The following is a 22,067-nucleotide window of genomic DNA, read 5'->3' as shown; positions in this document are numbered from 1 at the left end:
AACACAAAGCACAAGGAAATCACATTGGCAAAATAAAACAGGAAGTGATAAACCAAGGAACACGCAGACAAGTCACAACACTGGGAACATGACAAACATACAGGGAGGACAAACTCAGGAAATAAACTATTAACACAAAACGCTGGGCCAACGGCCCAGGACATGACACATATTGGAATATTATATGACGACATCAGCATTAATATTAGAAAGTCTTGTGATCAGCCTTTGAAGACATGGAGCATAAGGAATAAGGAAACAATGAAGATCACTTATGATGCAGTTAGTTGTAGCATTATTGGCCCCTTTGTGGCCTATGCTTTTGGGAAGTCAGGTGTTTTTTACTGCCTGCTGCCTTTTCTACAATGGCACCGATATTGCAATGAAAACAGTAGTGGTATAACTCATTAATGATGGAAAACAACAGCAACATCCAGCCGGCTACAACTTTGCACTGACATTTTTTTTTTCCTTTAAAGGTCCCGCTCTCCCCAGCTCTAATTGCTCTGTGGCTTCAGCTGGCAGACAGGAGAGTACAGAGGTGAAAACCACGGCACACACTCAAGATGATGATGATATCATCCGGGAAATACTAAAATGAGGCAAAGCCGAATTTCTCTTTCTATTTCTGGTGTGGGTAAGCATCTCTATATTGTGCCTTCCTGGTAAAAGAAGGGATACAGACATTGAGTTAAGGATGGTACCTGCACAAGTGGGATAATTAGTCAAAATCAAGTCAGATGAGTTCCAGTTTCAAGTTCAGTGTGTTCAGATTATAGACTGTATATAAAAGATGGATGTAGCCACCATCACAAAACCAGCTGGTTTGTGGATTGCCATTTCGAAGCCTCAAATGTTTTGTTTGACTGTGATCATCTGGGAGCAAGATGTGACCATATTTGTAGTTTGAAGTTATTGGCTAATGCTAGTGCTGTTTAGCAATGATCCATGCATTACAAAGACAGATACCTGGTAATTAGTGCTAACATGTAAATAATGTAAGAATAAAATTTCACTTACTGAAAAAAACAGGATAGTTGCTTTAGAAATTATCCTAATGTTAGCAGGCACCTGTCACCCAAAGCATCCACACTCTTAATTAGGCATAAACTGAAGACTTAGAAACAATTTAAATTGTTAAGTTAGGTGCTGTTTACACGAAGCCGTTTTCACTGGAAACGGTGTCGTTTTGATGCGTTTCAGCCTTTTGTTTACACGATGGTGTTTCAGAAACGATCCGCGTTTACATGATGACATGTGAAACGATGGAAATGATGAAAACGATGTAGTTCCCACGCCAGGCCACAAGTTGTCGTTGGTTTTCTCTTTGCAAAGTTTGTTTATGCAAGACGCGCATGCGTGGAGTGACACAGTAGGTAGTGCGGCAAATTGTTCATTACTTACAAAACGGCCAATGTGAGGGGTTTTGTGTGGACTGACGATGAGGTTGGATCGCTGGTGCACACAACGCTGAATTACAAAACGGTAAAAACACAAGAAAAGCATAAGAAGCACTCGTGAATCCGCGAGTACTGTTTATCAATTTGCGCGTGCGCAAAAAAATGTGGCCGTCGCAACCATAGCGCGCATGTGCGAGTCGAGCGTTTTCAAATCACCCCGGTTTCAAGTGTTTGCATGAGAACGCAAGCCGGTGAAGCTGGTGTGCTGTGCTGTGACCAAGTAGAGTGTGCAGTTTTTTGGTTTTTGTTGTTGGTGTCAGATTATTTATAACATAATGGTTTGGCTCTTATCTATACAGAATTAAATAAATATTTACTGTCACTTGTCACTTATTAACACACAAAAAAAGTCTGCACCCATGCTGTTACATGTTTTGAAAATATTAGACTAATAATACTTTAATAATAATAATAATATTTAGGATTTTTTTTTTTTTTGCACAGGATTAAGTCTGTACAAAAAACACTTGCACCTGCAAATTACACCTATTTTGCGCATTTTATTTAAGGTATATTTAGGCCAAGTGTCTGTGTATGCAGCATTTCCCAACATGTTCTTGCAGTTAAAAGTCACTGAGCACTTAACTCAATAACTCCCTGACTGCCAGCAACAATATTACTTGTGTTATGAAGGCTAGTTTGTATTAGTGATGGACAGTCTCAGAGGGTTACATGTGATCCAGTCCAAGACACTGAGTGGAACATTTTCAGTCAACTTTTTAACCCTGCTGGCAACAATACAACTGCTCAAAAGATTTCATCTCAGCTCATGCCCCTTTTGCTGCTGCCAAGTGATTTAACACAACAGTGACTCAACCTATTCCCTGCTCATGAAAGCTTTTATGTTTGCTGTTTTAAATGCTCAGCTGCTGTAGGTCACTCTCAGGAAAGATGCTCTGGTGCACAGGAAGTGATATGTTTTATGTTTCCAGCAGCAGCAGCAGTTTTATTTGGAATAAACACAACCATAAAAAATGGCACCGGACACTTTTTGATTAAGAGTAGATCTGTACACAGCATGGAATGCTTAGTATGAAAGATGTCTGAATGGTTTAAACGAAGCACTAAAAAATTATATGGCCCATGTGAAGCATCACTTTGAAAAATAGTAGTAAAAATGACTTGTTGGCTTGCTTTGTCCACAAGGGTAAGCATTTTTAAATTTCCAGTGCACCTGACATCTCATTTTAAACACATACCACCAGAACTCTCACAGTATGCCTGGCTTCTCTGAGATTTTAGCAGAAAATAAGGTGAAACCATAAGTACTCCTTAAGTAGTCTACAGCATAGTCCAAATCCCGGAGTAGCCCCCATCATATGTTATGTCGCAACTCAGTAAAAACAAACAGGAAAGGGAACCATTTTAAAGCCTCCACATTAGGATCTTGGTCACCGTCATTAGTATTTCCTGAGCCAGAAGTCCACAGAGGGTGGAGGCTATGTATCAAGCTGTATTTCTCAACTGTATGGGTGCAATGCAGAGACATACAGTGAATCACAAAAGTGAGTACACCCCTCACATGTCTGCATATATTTAAGTATATCTTTTCATGGGACAACACTGACAAAATGACACTTTGACACAATGAAAAGTAGTCTGTGTGCAGCTTATATAACAGTCTTCATGTAGCGCAACAATTCGTCTTTTAAGATCCTCAGAGAGTTCTTTGCCGTGAGGTGCCATGTTGGAACTTTCAGTGACCAGTATGAGAGAGTGTGAGAGCTGTACTACAAAACTGAACACACCTGCTCCCTATGCACACCTGAGACCTAGTAACACTAACGAGTCACATGACATTTTGGAGGGGAAATGACAAGCAGTGCTCAATTTGGACATTTACGGGTGTAGTCTCTTAGGGGTGTACTCACTTTTGTTGCCGCTGGTTTAGACATTAATGGCTGTATATTGAGTTATTTTGAGGGAAGAATAAATTTACACTGTTATATAAGCTGCACACAGACTACTTTTCATTGTGCCAAAGTGTCATTTTGTCAGTGTTGTCCCATGAAAAGATATGCTTAAATATCTGCAGAAATGTGAGGGGTGTACTCACTTTTGTGATACACTGTAAATAACTGCTAAATAGTGCAAAGCACCACACAGTAGACCATATTATTTGTGAGGTAATTTAATTTAAATGCTCTGAAAGAAACCGACAACATAAGCATGAGATCCAGTTCAGTAACTCCAATTAACTAATCAATCAAAGCAGCCACACCCCTAAATTTGACCCTTAAAACATCAAAATGGGTGAATTATTAAAAGAAAGATTCATCAAGGTCTAACATCTTTCCAAATGGTAAATGGACTGGTCCTTATACTATGCTACTTGAGCATTCAAAGCGCTTTAGACAATATGCCTCATTCACCCATTTATAGAAGGACTGTTTTTCTACACCTACATAGAAGAATATTGCAAGCATATGACCAATACTAAGTTTCAGTAACACTGGGCTTTTAACCAGTATCAATCAGAAATCCATTAATAGACTTCAAAAGCAGCATCAAGACTTCTTGACTCCACAGATATTAAGATTTCACTTATTACTTTGAAGCCCCTTTATTGGCTGGCTCCAGAATGCATATTGGACTGCTTTCCCTGCACCACCCAGAGTACAGCTGAGATCCTTAAGCCTGCTAACTCCTAACTGTCATGGCCAGTGATGAGACGGGCGAGGATGGACCAAAACGCAGGACTCCAGAGACAGGCATAACTTAAAAGGAGTTTATTAAGGTTGGGGGGGACTGAATACAAAAATCCTACAGAGGGTCGCCGAAGCGAAAACAGGAAACACAGGAACACACTGGCACGAAAACACGACACGACAAAGAACAAATGGAAACTGAGGGCTTAAATACACAATGGGTAATCAGGGCAAGAGGAAACAGCAGGGCACAGCAGGTGAGGCAAATGAAACTAATAACACAGGGAAGCAAAACTAAACACAAAGCACAGGGAAAACCAGACTGTCAAAATAAAACAGGAAGTGACTAACCCAGGAACATGCAGACTCAACACGGAGAACTGGCACACAGACTCAGGACAGAGACGCAGAGTAGTCACAACACTAGGAATAAAACACCATAAGCAACACCAAGGGTCAGAGGACAGACAAGGTGACAAAACAGACACAAGACCATAGATACAGGGGGAGACAGGGACAAAGGGAACAAGAATCAAAACATACTGGGGACAAAAACTCAGGAAATATGAAACCAAACACAAAACGCTGGGCAAACGGCCCAGAACATGACACTAACTATTCCCACCTCATGTTTAAGACAAAGGGCGATGGAGCGTTTGTTGTTAGGCCTCCTTGGCTGCCTGGGGAACTCTGCTTTACTTTCTCAACGTCTTTTAAGTCACTGTTAAAAATCATTTATATAGTAGAGCATTTGGGCATTCTTGTAAATTTTAGTATACCTTGGACATTCTTAGCTTACCTATTTTGGTCTGTTTTAGTTGATAGCCAAATGGGTTTTGATAAGCAATGTATAAATAAACTTTATGATAGTATTAGGTATTTTATATTATATATATTACTAAGAAGATGCCAAAAATATACAGAAAAGTAAAACCCCTTGCTTCTATTGTGTCTAACAAATTCCTAACTAGCCCTGCCAAACCCCAAAGAAGTACAACAATACCTCAAGAACAAAATTAACCTCTATGTAATATCATTTCTAATCTTAAAAAGAGTACAATTTAAAACCAAACATTTCTCAAAATAGAGTGCTACACCGAGAGGCAGAGAAGGTGGACAGCTCACGTTAAATTACTGCACAACCTGAATAACTTCCATGCTGGTTTTTGCTTTTTTGTTTTTTAAAAAGGCAACAGCAGCGAGATGTGAGCTGGATTGGGTGCCTCTGCAATCAGGGTCGAGTGCAGGCAGGAATTTGGGGTGACTCACACTTATGTAATGGGGCCAATCACAGTTGAGGGACTGTGCTACAGCATCTACATATGATGGAAACAGTGAAGCATTTTGGAACAACAGAAAATATAGCCCCATTTTACTGTTGATTAACAAAACTTCCCACTGTTGTGGAGGTATTTCTTGAACCCTTAAAGACCCATCTAAAAATCTGGTCAAAAAAATACACTATACATGCTCTTTTGTAAAACATGTGGTACAAGAATACAATGTTTACTAATGAAAATATAGAATATCAGGAAAAAAAACACAATTGTGGCCAGAGGTTTACATTCACTCATCATGGGCATTAATGTCATGGTAATTTGGGGCTTTTAATCATTCTTTGAGCTGTTCTTTTTCCAGGGTGGAATGATTGTACAGCATACAGTCAAAAGTATAAATACACCACCGCTCGTATTTAGTTAAATGTTTCTGAGCAAGTTGCACCTCACCCAGATGCTTCTGGTAGCCATCAACAAACTTCAGGCATAATTCTGGCTGGATATTTGACCACTCTTCTTGGCAGAATTGGTAGAGTTCATTTAAATTGGTTGGTTTTCTGGCACAGACCCAGCTAGTAAGCATAGTCCACAAATTTTTAATAGGGTTGAGGTCGGGCTTTTGGAAGGCCCTCCCAGAAGCTTAATGTCATCCTGCTTCATCCATTCCAAAACCAGTTTTAATGTGTGTTTAGGATAATTGTCTTGCAGGAACACCCAACTGTGTCCAGGTTTCAGCCATCTAGCTGTTGATTTGAGGTGAAGTTGAAGAATTTGGAGGTAGTCCTCCTCCTTCATTATTCCATCCACTTTGTGCAATGTACCAGTACCACTGACAGCAAAACAGCCTTAGAGCATGATGCCACCACTACCATGCTTGAAAGCTGGTACAATGTTCTTAGGTTTGAAAGCTTAACTATTACTCCTCCAAACATACCGCTTTTCATTTTGGCCAAATAGCTTAAAATTTGTCCCATTTGACCATAAAATTTTTCTCCATCTGCAAATTTAAGTCAGGTTTGAAGGTGTCAATTTTAGAGCAGGGGCTTTCTTGGTCGGGACCTTCTCAGTCCGTGGTGATGTAAAACTGGCTTCACTCTGGACAGTGATGCTGATGTTCCAGCAGTTTCCAGTTCATGGCAGGCTTGAGCCTTTGATGGTTCCTGGGTTGTTCCTGAACATCCTAACCAGTTTCCTCTCATCTGAGGGTGATATTTTGGGTCTTCTGCCACATCTTGGCAAAGTGGTGACATATCTGTATAACTTGCACTCTCATACAGTTGTTTGAACTGATGATGTTGGAATCTGCAGTTGTTTAGAAATGGCTTCAAGACACCTTCCCAAATTCTGCAATTTCACAGAGTGTCTTCGACTTTCCCATTGTTCTAAGTATTGGTCAATCCAATGAGTGCTGTCAAACAAATCCTTTAAATGTTGGCAAAGAGAAGCTACGAGTTGTAGTCAAGCACAATCACTAACGAGAATAGGCCTTGGCCTTGTTGAGTTAAAAGACATTGTAGAACTTTCAGCACTGCTTATTGAAAGATTTAAGTGAGTGAATGTATATATTTGAGCCTGTATGTATACTATTGACCCCGTGTGGTTTATAGAAAATCCAAGATAAATTCAAACTTGTGCACCCAATTCTTGCTCAGTCGTTAAAGATGTATGCTGTACAATCATTCCACCCTGGAAAAAGCTGGAACTCTAATGTTTCCCAGCATCATCTTTTGTTATTGTGAAAATTGTGAATCCTATTTGATTTATCATTTTCTTGGTTGAAATAGCACACGACTCTGTGTATGTTTCAACACCCATTTATCCCAGTTTAACCTTCAATTTGTCACCCATATATGTAGGGACAATGATAAGCATACTGCTTTAAAAGTGAGAACCATGGCACTACAGTGTTTTCTGATTACTTACCAACTTGATATCATGCTGAAGCATTTCCAATGCAGACATGACAGAGCTTCATAGCTGAGCATTTTCTCCTACCAAATTACATTTGCACAACAATACACAAAAACATCTATTGTTGAAGAGGAACAGAGACCAATTTCTTCACTTACAAAACAGACCAAAATGCAGCACAACCTGATTTCATAATCTTGCAGCCTTTCCAACAAGGAACCCTCTTTTTTGTGGATTTAACCACTGTAAATGCAAAATAAAGGGAGTACCAACCCACTCCTCATCGTCTGGGATGTGCTTAAAGGCTTTTGAGGTCATCAGAAAATCACTAACTAAAACTGATGCACACAAGCAGATTTTTTGAGTGTGGTAAGAGGAGTAAATTACAACACTTCATCAGAAAATTGCTCCTGGGATGAGATGGACGTCACAGATTGATGATATCAAAGGGTGTAAGCATAATGAGGGAGTGGATTGATGGTTAAAAGCACCTGCTTAAGGGCACCAGTGCATCTGCTGTCCTCCTTTTGCAGGACACAGCATCATTGCAACGATTTCAGCACCACGAAATCCTTCACTTAAATGAAGCCTGCCTGCACATCGACAACAGGGAGAGCAGTAATGAGACAGCACATTATTGCAATGTTCTGCTTCCAGGAGACATGGGCTGTAGATGCTGAGAGCAGATGTTTGACAAGACCTGAATGAGGATACAGAGCAACTGTAAAAAAAAACAACAACTATTTTTAGAGAGACTGAAGCTTATTTCCGAAATGTTGCATAATGGGTGCATTTAAGAGACATCATCATGTCTCTGAAGTTTTTATTCTCCCCCTTTAGTCTTTAAAATCTTGGCAAATACGCCTCTACCTCGTGTTTCTGCAAAAATAAGTAATTCAGAAGATGAGGCCAACCCACTCTCATAAGTACTTTTGAAAATGTGTAATTACTTTGTCAGCAAGGGACTTAAATTGCCTACCATGCTTTAAAGATTTGTTATAGTTTAACATTATGTGCTATCCATCATTTCGGAGCAGGTGTCTGGGATTTTTTTTTTCCTGTTCCATTTTAGCTCTTTTACTATACAGACTAATTCCACATTGGAATACATTTTGCCTGTGGGGAGTTTAATTTGTATTAGTGGCAGATCACTATTGCACTGTGAGACGCTGTATCCAGGCTCTGTTTGTGATGGGTTCATTCAGTTCAGCGCGCTCTCAAAGCCCAAACAAAGCACAAATCTTAAAACAATTTGTCAAACAAAGGAGCAAATTTATCAAATGTCTCAACATTGTCCTTTGATTATTTTTGTCTTTTGTTCTCTGTAAAGAGCTGCTTAATGGACCTGTTCATTCAAAATATTGTCTCACTTTAGTTTATCTGTCACTGTTGGTGATGGCAGTATTGGTATAAGTACTGTTCATGTTTTACAGTATTAAATGTACTTTTTACACAACCATCTGTAAGGTTTACTATGGAAGTTTGTTTCTGCCACCAAAAAAATAAACATTTTTTCCCATCCATAAGTCTAAATTTTGGGCTATTATCACAAAATTTCAACTTACTAACTTGACAGAGAATGGTGCGAAAAAGGAAACTATCCAGTGAGCGGCAGTTCTTTGTGTAAAATCCTTTGTTGATCCCAGAGGAGAATGGCCAGACTGCTTCAAGCTGATAGGCAGGTAACAGCAATTCAAATAACGAATTGTTACACCGAAGGTATGCAGAAGAACCTCTCTGAACACGAGACCAAGCTGGGTGTCAGCTAAGAACAGAAAACTGAGGCTATAAGAATGGAAAAAACATTGGTTTGATGAGTCTCGATTTCTGATGGGTCAGACTTTGGTGTAAACAGCATGAAAACATAAATCCACTTTGCTTTGTCTCAATGGTTCAGACTGTTGGTGGTGGTTTACTGGTGTGGGGGATATTTCTGGGCCCCTTAGTACTAACTGAGGATCATTTAAACACGACAACCTACCTGAGTATTGTTGCTGGCCATGTCCATCCCTGCATGACCACAGTGTACCCATCTTCTGATGGCTACTTCCAACAGGATAACCCACATTACAATAGGTTCACTGTACTCAGATGGCCTCAACAGTCACCAGATCTCAATCCAATAAAGCACCTTTGGGATGTGGTAGAACAGGAGATTCACATCATGGATGTGCAGCTGATAAATCTGCAGCACCTGTGATGCCATTATGTCAATATCGACCAAAATCTGTGAGGAATATTTCCAGCACCTTGACTGAATCTGTGTCATAAAGAATTAAAGCAGCTCTGAAGACAAAAAGAGGTCCAACCTGGCACTAGCAAGGTGTACCTAATGAAGTGGTTAATGAGTGTATATTTATTTAAAAAAAATTTTTATAAATGGATTTTCATCCCCACTTACTTTTTTCCATATTTATATCCTCAAATTTGTGGGGTTTTTTTTTCCATTTCCTCATGCATTTCTGCCTATACATATCAAGGAAGTGTCATTCGAAGTGTGATGACTGGATCGTGAGATCAACTTTGAAAGACTGAGTGATGCATGCCAGTCTCGCAAATCCAGTCTAGCTAAAAATTGTACTGTCAGTCAGAACTTTATACTTTAAAATTAAATAATCCCAATTTTTATTTTTAACTGAGTCTTCCATGGATTTATTTTTATTTATTTATTGTGGCAGTTTGAGGCTTCCATAGAGAATGCTTCATCTCTGTCCACGCTTTTCAAAATCTTAGCAGGGTTTAAGAGTATACAGCAGACAGAGTATTAGCCAGTGAATGTGTGCAACTTTAAATACAAGCCTCATAAGGGAAAACCTAACTGCAAAATTCCACTAATAGCCATTACCGGCAGCACCTAAGAGACAGAAGTTTACGCTAAGTAGGAGCTGGATGTCAAATACACTGCTGTTAATGTTAAGCTAAAAATAAAACACTCTACAGCAACATGAACGACATTTCCCCACAAGTGCAAATGCTCAGAATGTAAAAATACTGCAGTCCAGTCAATATTATATTTAAAACATCTTTAATTTTGCCATTATAAAATTCAAACTGGATAGAAAAAAATATCTTTTTTTTTTTAAATATCTAGCACATTAAGAAGAGAATGAGCGTCATACAAATCTGAAAAACAATCTTGTGGTTTTTTTTAAAGTGATATTTCTTTTTATTACTTCTGCTGCACATATTCTCATGTGTTCTGACCCAATACTGGCTGTTCCAGGTGCTGGTGTTCAAGTATTTTCTCCTCCCTTATCTTCCCACTGCAAACTCTCCCAACATACAAAACAAACTTAACTAGGGCAGTGGAGTGTTTCCAAGTTTCAGATTTGTGTTTACGCTTGTCGAGATGCAATTTTTGCTGCTTCAAAGTGCAAATGGACGCAGCAGACAGCGGAGTCAGAAAAGCTGGAACACCGACCGTGCTGGCTCACACCTCGGGGCCACCTGAAAGGTGGCAAGTTTGCCTCGAGAAAAATATCACTTTAAAAACAGATACACAGTGTAACCAGCAGAATGCATAAAAAAAAATAGTAGCCCTGTAGACCTTTAAATGTTCATGTTTCTAAACAGTAAATAAAGAGTTCTTTTATAAACATGCATCCAATTACAGATTTTTAAAATTAGTGTTTTCCTTTTCATGGAGTTTTACACTGCTTACATTAAAAGTCAACACAATCCTTACAAAAACCGACTGAGCAACAATTATGCTGTAGTGTGACACTTTCCCACTGTCACCACAGTGTATTTTCCCTTGTTTAACCTCCCCCGATCTCCACTTGCAAGCTGTGATGTAAAAAAGAGAAATGTTTCCGACTTTAAAAAGGTCAAATTTAAAGCACTCAGCTATAATAAAGCCACTTAAGACCTTTGCCTTTCTTATGAATACTCAGGTACATAACTACATGATGTTTACGCTAAAAACCTCAAGGTGCAAAAATAAATGATATTGTCATTTTAATGGCAGCGTGTATACAAATACACTATTCAGATACATTTAAAAGGCTATAATTACATTTGCTGTCAATTAAAAGCATCTCAGTTGGACACACGGAGTCCAAACTATCTAACACTGATTAACAGTATGATATAACGTCTACAGTAGGAGAGAGTTCAGCACCAAATGTGCTTTTTTGTTTTGAGTGAAGACAGAACCTGACATAGAGCTCAGGCAGGTTTTGCAATGAATTTGTCGAGTCAAATTACGGCTTCTGAGCAGGACTTCCTGTCACCACTCTGTTTAGTGTCCATCGCACTTTCAGAGATCCCCAGCTCCAGCGTTTCGCAATCGTCAGTTTTTGCTTGGTTGTCTACACGGCGCTCGCTTTAGACAAAAAGCACAGGAGAAGAGAGTTGTGATTGGTCAACCTCAATTGCTAAAGGAGATTTAAGAAATGACGTCATGAGCATCACCGTTAGGCCTCAGCCTATTCGCAAGTGGCGGGAGAGGCTTCTTGTAAAATTCTGTGGAGGGGAAGAGAAAAGGTTTCGCTGTGTTAGTGTGCTACATCCATGGAGACCTGAAACACAAATTTAAAAAGAAAAGAAAATGGAAGCAACCGTGAAAGATGCTGCACAGACTGGAGGAAAATGAATACAGATGAGTACACAGACAAGCCTTTGAGTTGATTTAGATGTCTGCACCCGTGAAGGATCCACACACACACACACACTCATGCAAACACATGCCTGGAGAGATGCAGGAGGGAGAGAAAAATAACGACAGTAACGTGGGGCTGTGATACTAATTAACAGTCAACACACGTCTCAAGGCAGAGTTCAGGGTTTCCACTGCAACTTAGTAATCTACCGCTGACACTCTGAAACAAACACCAGGCTTTCTCCTTAGAAAAAAAAAAAAAACACATGCAGGGCTACCATTTACAAGTAGCTTTAATCGCTACTGCATAGAGGAAACAGTGATCAGGTGCAACAGCAATTAGTGAATGAGTAAGACCAAGTTAGTGACAAAGTGCAGGGGGTGATTAATGATTAATGCATGAGCATAAACACCGGCTAACAGTGAAGGCACAAACAGCTTTACCAGAATGTCCTGTGTCCCCGAGTGGCTCTAGCTTTGGCAGCCTAGAGACTTTGGGCGTGGCCCATCCCACTGAATAAACAAAATAAAGAAACAGTGATGAGGAAAAAAGTAGAAGATCCTAGAAAAGAAAGCCATAACTGGTGGTTGAACTGGCTCCTTTAGAAGATCAAATGTTGCACAACACACAATAACACAATGACCATAATGTATTTGTGGGATCTACAGCTATAAAGCAGCCTCTAGCAGCTTTATACCTGCTAGTCAGTAAGATGGCATCATTTTATCAAAACTGTTCATAATCCTTCCTTCCCTTCTTCATTTAAGCTCTGTGCTGACACATTTACTATCCAATTATTCATTCTTTCCATCATCTTTATTAACCTCTATCTCCAAGTCTGGTTCATCCCTATAGTGCTACTCGTCGGCTAAGGAAGCTCGCCTGCATGCATATAAAGCAACAGGCTTTATATGCATGCAGCTGCTTTCTGCAGTTTTGTTTATTAATAATGACTTGAGCTGGGAGTTACTGGCAGTCCCGTTTTCAGTTTTGTTTTAGTTTATTCACATCACTTAAAGGCCGAAGCCTGAATCCTGTGGGCCTTTGCATGATTGGTTCAAGGCTTTCGTTATCTTTTTCGTTGTTTTCGACGGTGCTCCTATCTCCTTTTTTTATGTCTGTCTTTGTCAGTAACTATTTATGTATTATTAAAAATTTCTTGAACCACATTAACACTGTGACATCTTATATCCCAGGTTTAGGCACTGTTGCACACTTGGGGGCTCATCCGGGATGCCAAGATGAGTTCACGTCTACCATGTTCCCATCACTCTGTGCAAGTCTTTTCAACTGGACTGCAGAGTAAAATAAAATGTGTTGACAGAGGTGGGTTTTTTTATCGTTTGTTTTGTTTTTAATGGCATAGCAGAGCCTTTTCTAACAGCTTACTGGGATTATATCTACCTTTTCTTTTCTTCCCAAGCATATTTTCAAACAATCTGGTGACCAAGCAGTGTTATATGCGTCCATATTTTGTCCATATTTTGTTGTGCAGAATATATTGCCACAAATATATTGCAATAACAGGCACTGAGGAAGATGATACGAGACAAACACTTCTAACAAATATATTGTATTTCCTGTGGCTTCTTCACAATAAAAGCTTTGAACAGGAAGTGAAATGTGACAGGGTTTAAAAAAAAAGAAAAAACAAGAAACAGATCTGTCTCCTCACTGAGTCATCATTTAGCACAATGGGCCACATTTGCACAATGTAGCAGTGCAGGGCTGCAGTAATGGAAAATCTGTATGTAAGTGCAGCTCATGGTGATGAAGTACAGACTAACCTGGAGGTGGAGGAGGGGTGGGGCTCTCCACCGGTCTGTCCTCTGTCCTCAGCGGGTCTACCCTGTGCTTCCTCTTCAGGTGCAGCTTGCTCGTCTTCTTTTTGCTCTGCTCACCTGTCGTGGCTGAATGAACAGAGCCATGTTGCACTTAAAAGTGGAGGATCCAGATGTTCAATACGAGCTTAACTACAACAGCCTCCTCCCTTCAGCTTTCATCACTGGACTTAAGCAAGTTCAAATTAATACCCAAAAACATCTTTTCATCCTCTAATTTATCTCTTTAAATAGTAATCGCTTTTTATCTATCAGCGCTCTGAGCTTAGATCATAATAAGAGGATGCATATCAGAAAGCTGGCTTAATTTGCCTGCATCTCGCTTAAATTTTATAACATCTTGTTCAATCATTCACTTTCAAAGTGAAAACAAGCTTATATGTTGCAAAGCCAAGCAACACACTGCCAGCAAAGGCTCTTCAAAGATCCCCTCTGCCCCTCACATCAAGGCGGATCATTTTTGTCTACATAAAACTGTTTGGCACTCGGCTTTGCTTTTAGAAGACTTTCGTACTCTTTGCCAGAAGACTTAACTAAAGGCGTTTCATCTAATCAACTTTTCCCTCAGTTGCAACTTTTGGCTGAAATTGTTTAACAACTTTCACTTTCCAAACTTGAAGATCCAGATGTCCTGAAACTCACCTGAAGTGTTGTTTTCTGGCGTTTGTCTCGTATCATCCTGCTCCTCCTCCTCCTCTTCCTCAGCGCCTGCCTTGGGGCTGTTACTCCTGCCCTCCTGTGGCTCTCTTTGCCTCTTCCTTTCCTTTTGTTTATCCTCATTCTAAAAAGAACATGAAAGCCAGGGGCTCTTTGAAACACTGTAACTTTAGAGTCTCAACAATTTCAACCAGAGTAATAAACCATCACCCCTTAAGTGTACACAGTGGCAGCTCACTTCAGAAATCACATTTTCTATTGGCTGGAAGGGGCTCTGAATGTTCTCATCATCGGGCTCCTCTTCTTGGATCGGCCTTCCCTCTCGCTCTGCCTCCTCCCGCTCTCTGCAGACAGATAAGATGTTAACCTTTCTGCATAATGATACACCCCGCCTTGGTAGCAATGTCACATTTATAAAAAATTGATCTGAGGTCACATTTGATTAAAATGTGCATTTGTTCAAACTGGTATTTCAGCCACTGACAGGAAGGTTGCCCTTTCCTAACAGAGGCAATAATTTATTTAGGGATAAATATCTTTTTGCAGACACTTTGAAACCTCTGGCCTTTTAACATTTCCACTGCTCGCAGAGCTTTATTTAATATTTTCTGACCATCTTCTCCCTTCTTTATCTTTCCAAATATTTCCACTTTTAGACTTTCCCACTTTATAGTTTAACCTTTTCCATGTTTTGTTTGCTTTACTGATTTCTGTTATGTTCTCACCTCTCCTCTCGCATCCGTCGTACTCTTTCTGCCCTCTCCTTCTTGTCCTGCTCCTCCAGAGCGCGCTGCTCGGCCGTGTCCTTTTGCACTCGCTCGGTGATGGCTTCGTAGTCTTTGGCAATGTTGCTGAGGAGCCAGTTCAGGCCCTTCTTTATGGATTTGTCAACCTTTTTCCCATAGCCTAAAACAGCAGAGCATGGCTCCTGCAGAAGAAATGCACATTGAGGGTAAAACTTACAGCACCTCCAAAAAGCACAAACTTTAAAACTGATGTAGACTACAGGTCATCTTTATTGTTTTCAGAACCAAAGCCATGCTTTCTGTCTATCCATGGTGAGCTAAAACCAAATGTCCTTGAAGTCATTCAGCTGCTGTTCAGAGACAGGTGCACAAACACTTACGATCTGACAGAGACACTTGTTCTCATTAACAAGCTTCTCTAATGACAGGTTCTCAATGATGTCTGCTTCAGCCAGCGCTCCCTCCTGGTCTTGTTTGTTTGCAAGTCTGAAAGCAGAAAGGAAAAACAGTACCTGTTGGTTACTGCTATCACAAAAATCTCTTTTCATTCCACCGTCCATCTGTTTTCACCTAGCTCCTTAACTGTTCATCAGCTCTAGTATCCAGTATTGCTGGGGGCCTAAGAAGATTCGCAGTGCCAAGTTTGAGGTCTTTGATTTCTTTCTCATATTTTGCCTAAAAGTTGGTTTCTGTTATTAGTGTTACCCCAAGAGGTACTGCTGCCTGCTCCACTCCATGTGTAGGAAAAGTTTAACCAACAAGCCTTAGGGGCTCGACACACGGAGAGCGACAAACGACAGCGAGAAATGGCCCGTATCACCAATGAGGTGAAACTAAACACACGGGACGCGATAGGGACGGCAGCTTTGCAACTCGCACTCTCATATCACTTGTCTCCAAGGAATTTGATTGGTTATGAAATTGGAGGGATTTTGACATTTTCAGACACGGCAATAAAGATGAGGAGTCAGAAGATTTTACTGGAACTGACAGAAATCTTGCTTTTAAGTCTCCTCTACAAAAGAAAAAGACAACCTTGGGTTCATCCTATATTATCACAAAAGTCCTCTCTATCCTTCTGTTTAAGGTCATCCTGGCTCCAACAAGTTTCCATACGGCTGCCTTTTATATGTAACTCAATAATCACTGCGTGAAGTGTCATGTAATATAGGAAAGTCAAACACAGCTAAAATGTTGCTTTCCTTCATGCTGAAAGTGGTTGCAGACTGCAGCGTGTAGCATACCCTCCGCTCACTGGCCAGTCAATGAAACCCTCACTGACTGGTTTAGTGCCATGCGACAGCGACAAAAGTAGAACATTTTGCAACTTTGTTGTGTCACGTCGCCCGGTCGTGTGTGCACGTCTACGTGTACGAACTCAAAATTTCACATGCACGAATGTCGCCGGTCGCTTAGCTGGAGGAGGGCAAGCGATTGTTGCCTCATTGCACAAGCTCCATAGGAGCGACGTCTCTCCCCGTGTGTTGAGCCCCTTAGAAGGGGATTGAAGAAAACTTGTACAAAATGTATTCACTCTGATGGTTTAAAAAGCTAGGTGGATTAGCTGGATGAACAGTTCTCCCAAAATGTACACACACACACACACACACACACACACACACACACACACACACACACACACACACACACACACACACACACAGTGTATCCTTACAGTGGTCCTCTTTTAAACACATGCTGTAAATTGCAGCTATGGACAGACTCCCTCCAAATGGACTCTGGGCCAGTGAATAAACATCCTAATGTTTTCACTACATTTCCTGAGGCTATCCAACTCACCCATCATTAAAGAGAAAGGTAAAATAGTTCCAAGGACTCTTATCAGACTCAATTTTTGCAAGGTGTGTAATTACAATGTCTGGAAATCTGCCCTGATTGTGGCTTCCTGATTAAAACACTCTGCATACCTGAAAACATACTTTAAACTCTTGTCTCTGCAGCCTGCACGTTGTGTCCTGATTACTGATTAAACAGATGTCTCCAGGAATGAACCTGCAGTGCACCCCGCATTCAACAAATTGGAGCAAGGACTCAGACTTTAAATCTGGGCAATTTCTCCATTATCTCCATCTATTTCAGCTTACCCTCTGCACTTCACAGGTCATTCTGTTTTCCCCATGTGCAAAGGCAATCTCAAAGTAAACTCTACTCAACAAAAGCTAAAAAATGTTTTCTATTCAGAGAACTCACACTAGCACAGGCTTGCCAGCGATGCGTGGGTGCTGGAGGACCTCGGCCATGGTCTCCCGTGTCTCCTGGATCCGCTGGACATCACTAGAGTCGACCACAAACACCACGCCATGCGACTCCGAGTAGTAGTTTTTCCAGATGCCCCGGATTCTCTTCCCACCACCCAGGTCAAAGATGGTCACTTCAAACTTGCCCTGCTTCAGGTCAACCTTGGAAAAGCCCACTGTAGGAGCAACGTCCTGTGGATTGTCTGAAAACATTAGCAGACACAGATCATGCGTGTGCATCAAGGTCAATAAAACAGTTGAAGATGATAACTTCTGCTAACAGAAGTTCTGCTCACCTCCCTGGATTCCTCGCACTGTGGCTGTCTTCCCTGCATTATCCAGGCCCACCATCACCAGAGTCACTTTCCTGTAAGATAAGAAACAGGAAAACATGAATACATATGTACACAAACATGACTACCAAATGATACAGAGTCTACATGGAGTCTGTGAGCAAAAGAGGCTACCCGGCATTAGCTCTCATGACTCATTTGGGGCCCCAGATAAGCCAGTTTATAATCTGAACGCAATCAGACAGTGAGTCAGACAGTCACATTGTGAACTGACACAAATAACACATGACAATAATGCTGCAGATTGGCTCCAGGTAATACTGATAGTTATTTTATTAGCATTCAGCCGACTGTAGACCTTGTAAAGTCACATCAAATACGGAGCAGAATAAAATGATCACGATCTTGTTTTTTAATCCTTTTTAAGTGCCATAAGAGAGCTGTAGGCAGTAGCAGCAGCCAAAATGAATGTTTTAAAAAATGCCTGTCTGAAATGAACACTGGCAAACAAAGAAACAGATGCACACTCAGTCATCTGTGCAGCTGTCCGGCTACGCAGTGTGCGCACACCTGGGCAGCCAGCTGGGAGGCTAATCTGGAGATCTCGCAGTCTTGGTGGAAATTTTTAATTTGCAAGCATAGGAAACTTTTCTGAAAGCAACGCAAGATTTGCACCATAATTAGCTACACTTGCCTAAATCAGGTCATAATCACAGTTTGACGACAGCTTCTACCGAAGAAAGTAAAACAGCGAGAGATGCAGCACCTCCCTTTCATTGGACACTCAGGCTGTAATCGTAACCCAAATCTTGTGGCTTACATTAAAGCACCTGACATTAAATAACTGGGACGAAATAGACCAAAACATTAAACTGAGTAAACATACACTGAAAAGGAATGAGCTGAGATGATAATAAAACTCAACTATAGGCATAAACAGGACCTGTCTTTTGTCTCCTAGCTGCATACTTAACTTTGACACTTTCGCCGAAAATGCATCAACCGCACAATCCATCTAACCGTCTTCTGGAGCCAGCCAGCCTTCATTGGGGTAGGCTCTTTGTGTAAACCTCCAAAAAGTGACACTCTCTACCCACTGTCCCCTAACTCATAGCCATCTCTCCTGGCTGCTGCAAACCCCTCACGGCGTCAGGTCAAACTGAAGAGTCCCGCTGAACCACCTGGCTGTGGGATTAGGTGAGGATTTCTGATTAAGTCCAAAGGATCAGATGCCTCACACGTACCACGTGACTTAAGCACTGTCAGTTACATTTTGCTGGTCTTGCTGCTTTGCATTGTGAGTTTTAAGACATCCATAGGACACCACAAAAAGCCTCTTGGCTAAAAAAAAAAAAAAAATTAAAAAAATCTCTGACTAATGCAAACAGCATGGAACAAATTTCTTCCACTAGCCATCAGATCATTGTACAATGCATTTTTGCCTTTTCTTGATTATAGTGGCACTGTTTAGACTCAATCTCAATAAGGCCAAAGATTTAATAGGAATATCTAATTAGATGAAATGGAATAAAATTAAAAGATTGAAAGATGATGCTTCTACTAATCAGTGAAATGTCAATCACAGTTTCAAAAACCCTAAAAGGGGGTCTCAAACGGGCTTCTTTTGTTCAGCCAACTGTCCAAAACTCAGGGGCGATCGGTGCACAACAAAGTACAACAACAATGCAACAAATTTATAGATTTAAATATTAAATCATTGTGATCCATGGATACAAAGGGCAACTCAAGAAAGAGTGATCACGAAGAGTGGAGCACTGACTGACTTATGGGCATCACACTGTGACCTAACTTACCTTGCAGGCTCCTGCTCCATGTCACAACACAACACAACTGACATACATGAAAAGCAACAATAAAAACTTTAAAAATAAGACAGCAAAGAACATATGTGTATTTGAAATAATAAAAGGTAAGTCCCAAAAGACAAACTTATACAAGCAAAAATAACTTTTTAAAATATAAAAACACTTTAAATAACCATAATATCAGAAATATTACACGTTAATAAAAGAGTGTAATAATCTAATGATAAAGAGTAACATGTTGCTATAATCAAAACAAATAAAATAAGTAATATTAATTAAAAAATAAACAAAAATACTGAAAGTATAACACAATTAAAAAACTACCTGAAACCCAGTTCTCTGGTTCATTTTAAGTTTTAAAATAAGTGTTTTTTTGTTTTGTTGAAAAAGGACATCTTCTTATCACAAGATAAAAGGTCTGATGTCTTTAAAAATAACCCTATCTAGAAAAATAAACAAAGGGAATTTTTAATGCTACCTTAATGGATCATAAACTAATAACGCTGAAAATACAGCACTCGTGTCTGCTGCATTAAGAAGCTTATGGTGTGTGATCTGTGAGTGATTGCAGCCCTTTTTAATATTAAATTGAAAAATAACCTGAATGAATAATGACGAGCAGCTCCGAGTGCAGCTCGAGGTCCACTTTCAAACCACTTGCGTGATCACGAAGAGTGGAGCACTGACTGACTTTTGGGCATCACATTGTGACCTAACTTACCTTGCAGGCTCCTGCCAGCGTTTCAGCCAGTTGCAGCAATTCGCCATCAGGCTGAACATCGCAGTCCGGATGACTGCAGTGAAGTGGTGGTCCAGGTGGGCAGCGACGCTTCGCTATCCAGCCCTGTTCAGCCAGCTCATCGATTTTTAACCTAAATAAACTACATGGCGAGCTAACTCATCAAAGTCTAAACGTTTCGCAGCTTTAAAATCCCTCACCTAACCTAGGCAGGTGAATCAGGTAGTCGTTAACATGTGGTATCGATAAATATTAGCCTGGAGCATTATTTTCCAGATATTAAAATCCCGTTAACCGAGGCTAGCTAAGGCTAATGTAGCTAGCAATAACGGTGCGTGTAGTATCGTAGATTTGTAGCGTCGCTTACCATTTATATTAGAGCTCTGCTCGCCAATAAAATGTCTTCATTTATAGCCAAGCGCAGAAATATTAAATATTTTACTGACGAAATATTAGCTACTTTGTGTTAGCTGATGTCTAGCTGTCTGCTTTGTTTACGCCGTCTTTTCTGCTGCTAGGCTGCGGACGTGCTTACGTCATCTTCCACAATCAACAAATCAGCGTCAGCGCAGTAAGAAAGGGAGAGGAAGCGGACTGGTACTGATTTTCAAGAGCAAGGGACGTGCAGAAATGTTATAACTACGGAGAGATGAAGCTATGGGAAAGAGTTTTTGAAGTAGGTTAAGGAGAGAGGTGATGATCAGTGAGCAGCAGTGATAATGTGATATGTGATATTTGCTTTGAGAGTGCTGATGGAAAAGTACAGAGAAGGTTAGAAGGAGCTGCACTGTGTCTCTGTGGATCTAGAGAAACCATGTGATAGGGTGCCAGGAGAGTAACTGTGGTACTACATGAGGAAGTTAGGTGTGGCAGAGAAGAATGTGAAGGTGGTGCACGACACAGGCACAGCGAGACAGTGGTGAGGTGTGCGGTAGGAGCGACAGATGGATTCAAGGTGGGGGTGGGATTACATCAGGGGGTCAGCTCTGAGCCCCTTCTTGTTTGCAGTAGAGAAGTGGAGGTATGCGCTGGAGAGAAGAGGAATGAAAATCAGCAGAAGACAGAATATGATGTGAATGAGAGGAAGAGTGTAACAGTGAAGATACAAAGGAGTAGAGACAGTGAAGGTGGATGAGTTTAAATACCTGGAGTCATCCATCCTAAGCAAGAGACAGCACACAAAAGAGGTGAAGAAAAAGTGCAGGCAGGGTGGAGTGGGTGGAGATGAGTGTCAGGGGTGATTTGTGACAGAAGGAAAGCAGCGCGAGTGAAAGGGAAGATTTATAAAATAGTAATGAGACCTGCTCTGATGTATGGTTTGGAGATAGTGGCACTGACAGAAATATGGGAGGCCGAGCTGAAGATGTTTGGATTTTCATTGGGATTGTCCAAGATGGACAGGATTAGAAATGAGTACATCAGAGGGACAGCTTAGGTTGAGTGGTTTGGAGACAAAGTTAGAGAGGCGAGGCTGAGATGGTTTGGACATGTGCAGAGGAGGAATAGTGGATATATTGGACAAAGAACGTTGAAGATGGAGCTGCCAGGCAGGTTGAAAACAGGAAGACACATACAGGAGGATGCAAGAGAGAGGGTGAGATGGAGGTAGATGATCTACTGTGGCGACTACACCGGGTTCCAAATTATTATAGAAATGAAATCGTTAGGGTATAAATCAAATTTTATTGAACAAACTTCCCAATGATACCAGTAATTTTTTCAAAAAAATTTTTTAAAATGCACTGTTCCAAATTATTATTCACAGCAGAGTTTCACAGCATCTTATAGGTTGTAAAGAACTGAAAATGAG

At 40.6% G+C, this 22,067-nt stretch overlaps 1 protein-coding gene across 5 annotated transcripts; it reads right to left on the bottom strand.

The window, feature by feature from the left end:
* Positions 1 to 10,304: 10,304 nt before the first annotated feature.
* arl13b (ADP-ribosylation factor-like 13b) lies at positions 10,305 to 20,787 on the bottom strand. Of its 5 annotated transcripts, XM_030747349.1 has the most exons (11): positions 18,666 to 18,853; positions 17,696 to 17,766; positions 17,353 to 17,602; positions 15,522 to 15,627; positions 15,121 to 15,323; positions 14,634 to 14,739; positions 14,381 to 14,519; positions 13,685 to 13,807; positions 12,341 to 12,409; positions 11,710 to 11,760; positions 10,305 to 11,620 (listed from the first exon to the last, which is right to left on the bottom strand). In XM_030747349.1, the coding sequence occupies exons 1-11, from the start codon at positions 18,737 to 18,739 to the stop codon at positions 11,607 to 11,609; spliced, it is 1,206 nt and encodes a 401-aa protein (XP_030603209.1). In that variant the 5' UTR covers positions 18,740 to 18,853; the 3' UTR covers positions 10,305 to 11,606. The 5 variants fall into 5 exon arrangements, with proteins under 5 accessions (XP_030603209.1, XP_030603210.1, XP_030603208.1 ...); XM_030747350.1 differs by lacking the exon at positions 18,666 to 18,853 and adding an exon at positions 20,240 to 20,787 and having other exon boundaries at positions 10,305 to 11,760; XM_030747348.1 differs by having other exon boundaries at positions 10,305 to 11,760.
* Between the last annotated feature and the right edge of the window lie 1,280 nt (positions 20,788 to 22,067).

Source organism: Archocentrus centrarchus, chromosome 2 (assembly GCF_007364275.1).
Source record: "Archocentrus centrarchus isolate MPI-CPG fArcCen1 chromosome 2, fArcCen1, whole genome shotgun sequence".
NCBI classification, from domain to species: domain Eukaryota; kingdom Metazoa; phylum Chordata; class Actinopteri; order Cichliformes; family Cichlidae; genus Archocentrus; species Archocentrus centrarchus.
Note: the sequence above shows the minus strand (reverse complement) of the source record. Positions and strands in the feature narration are given on the sequence as shown.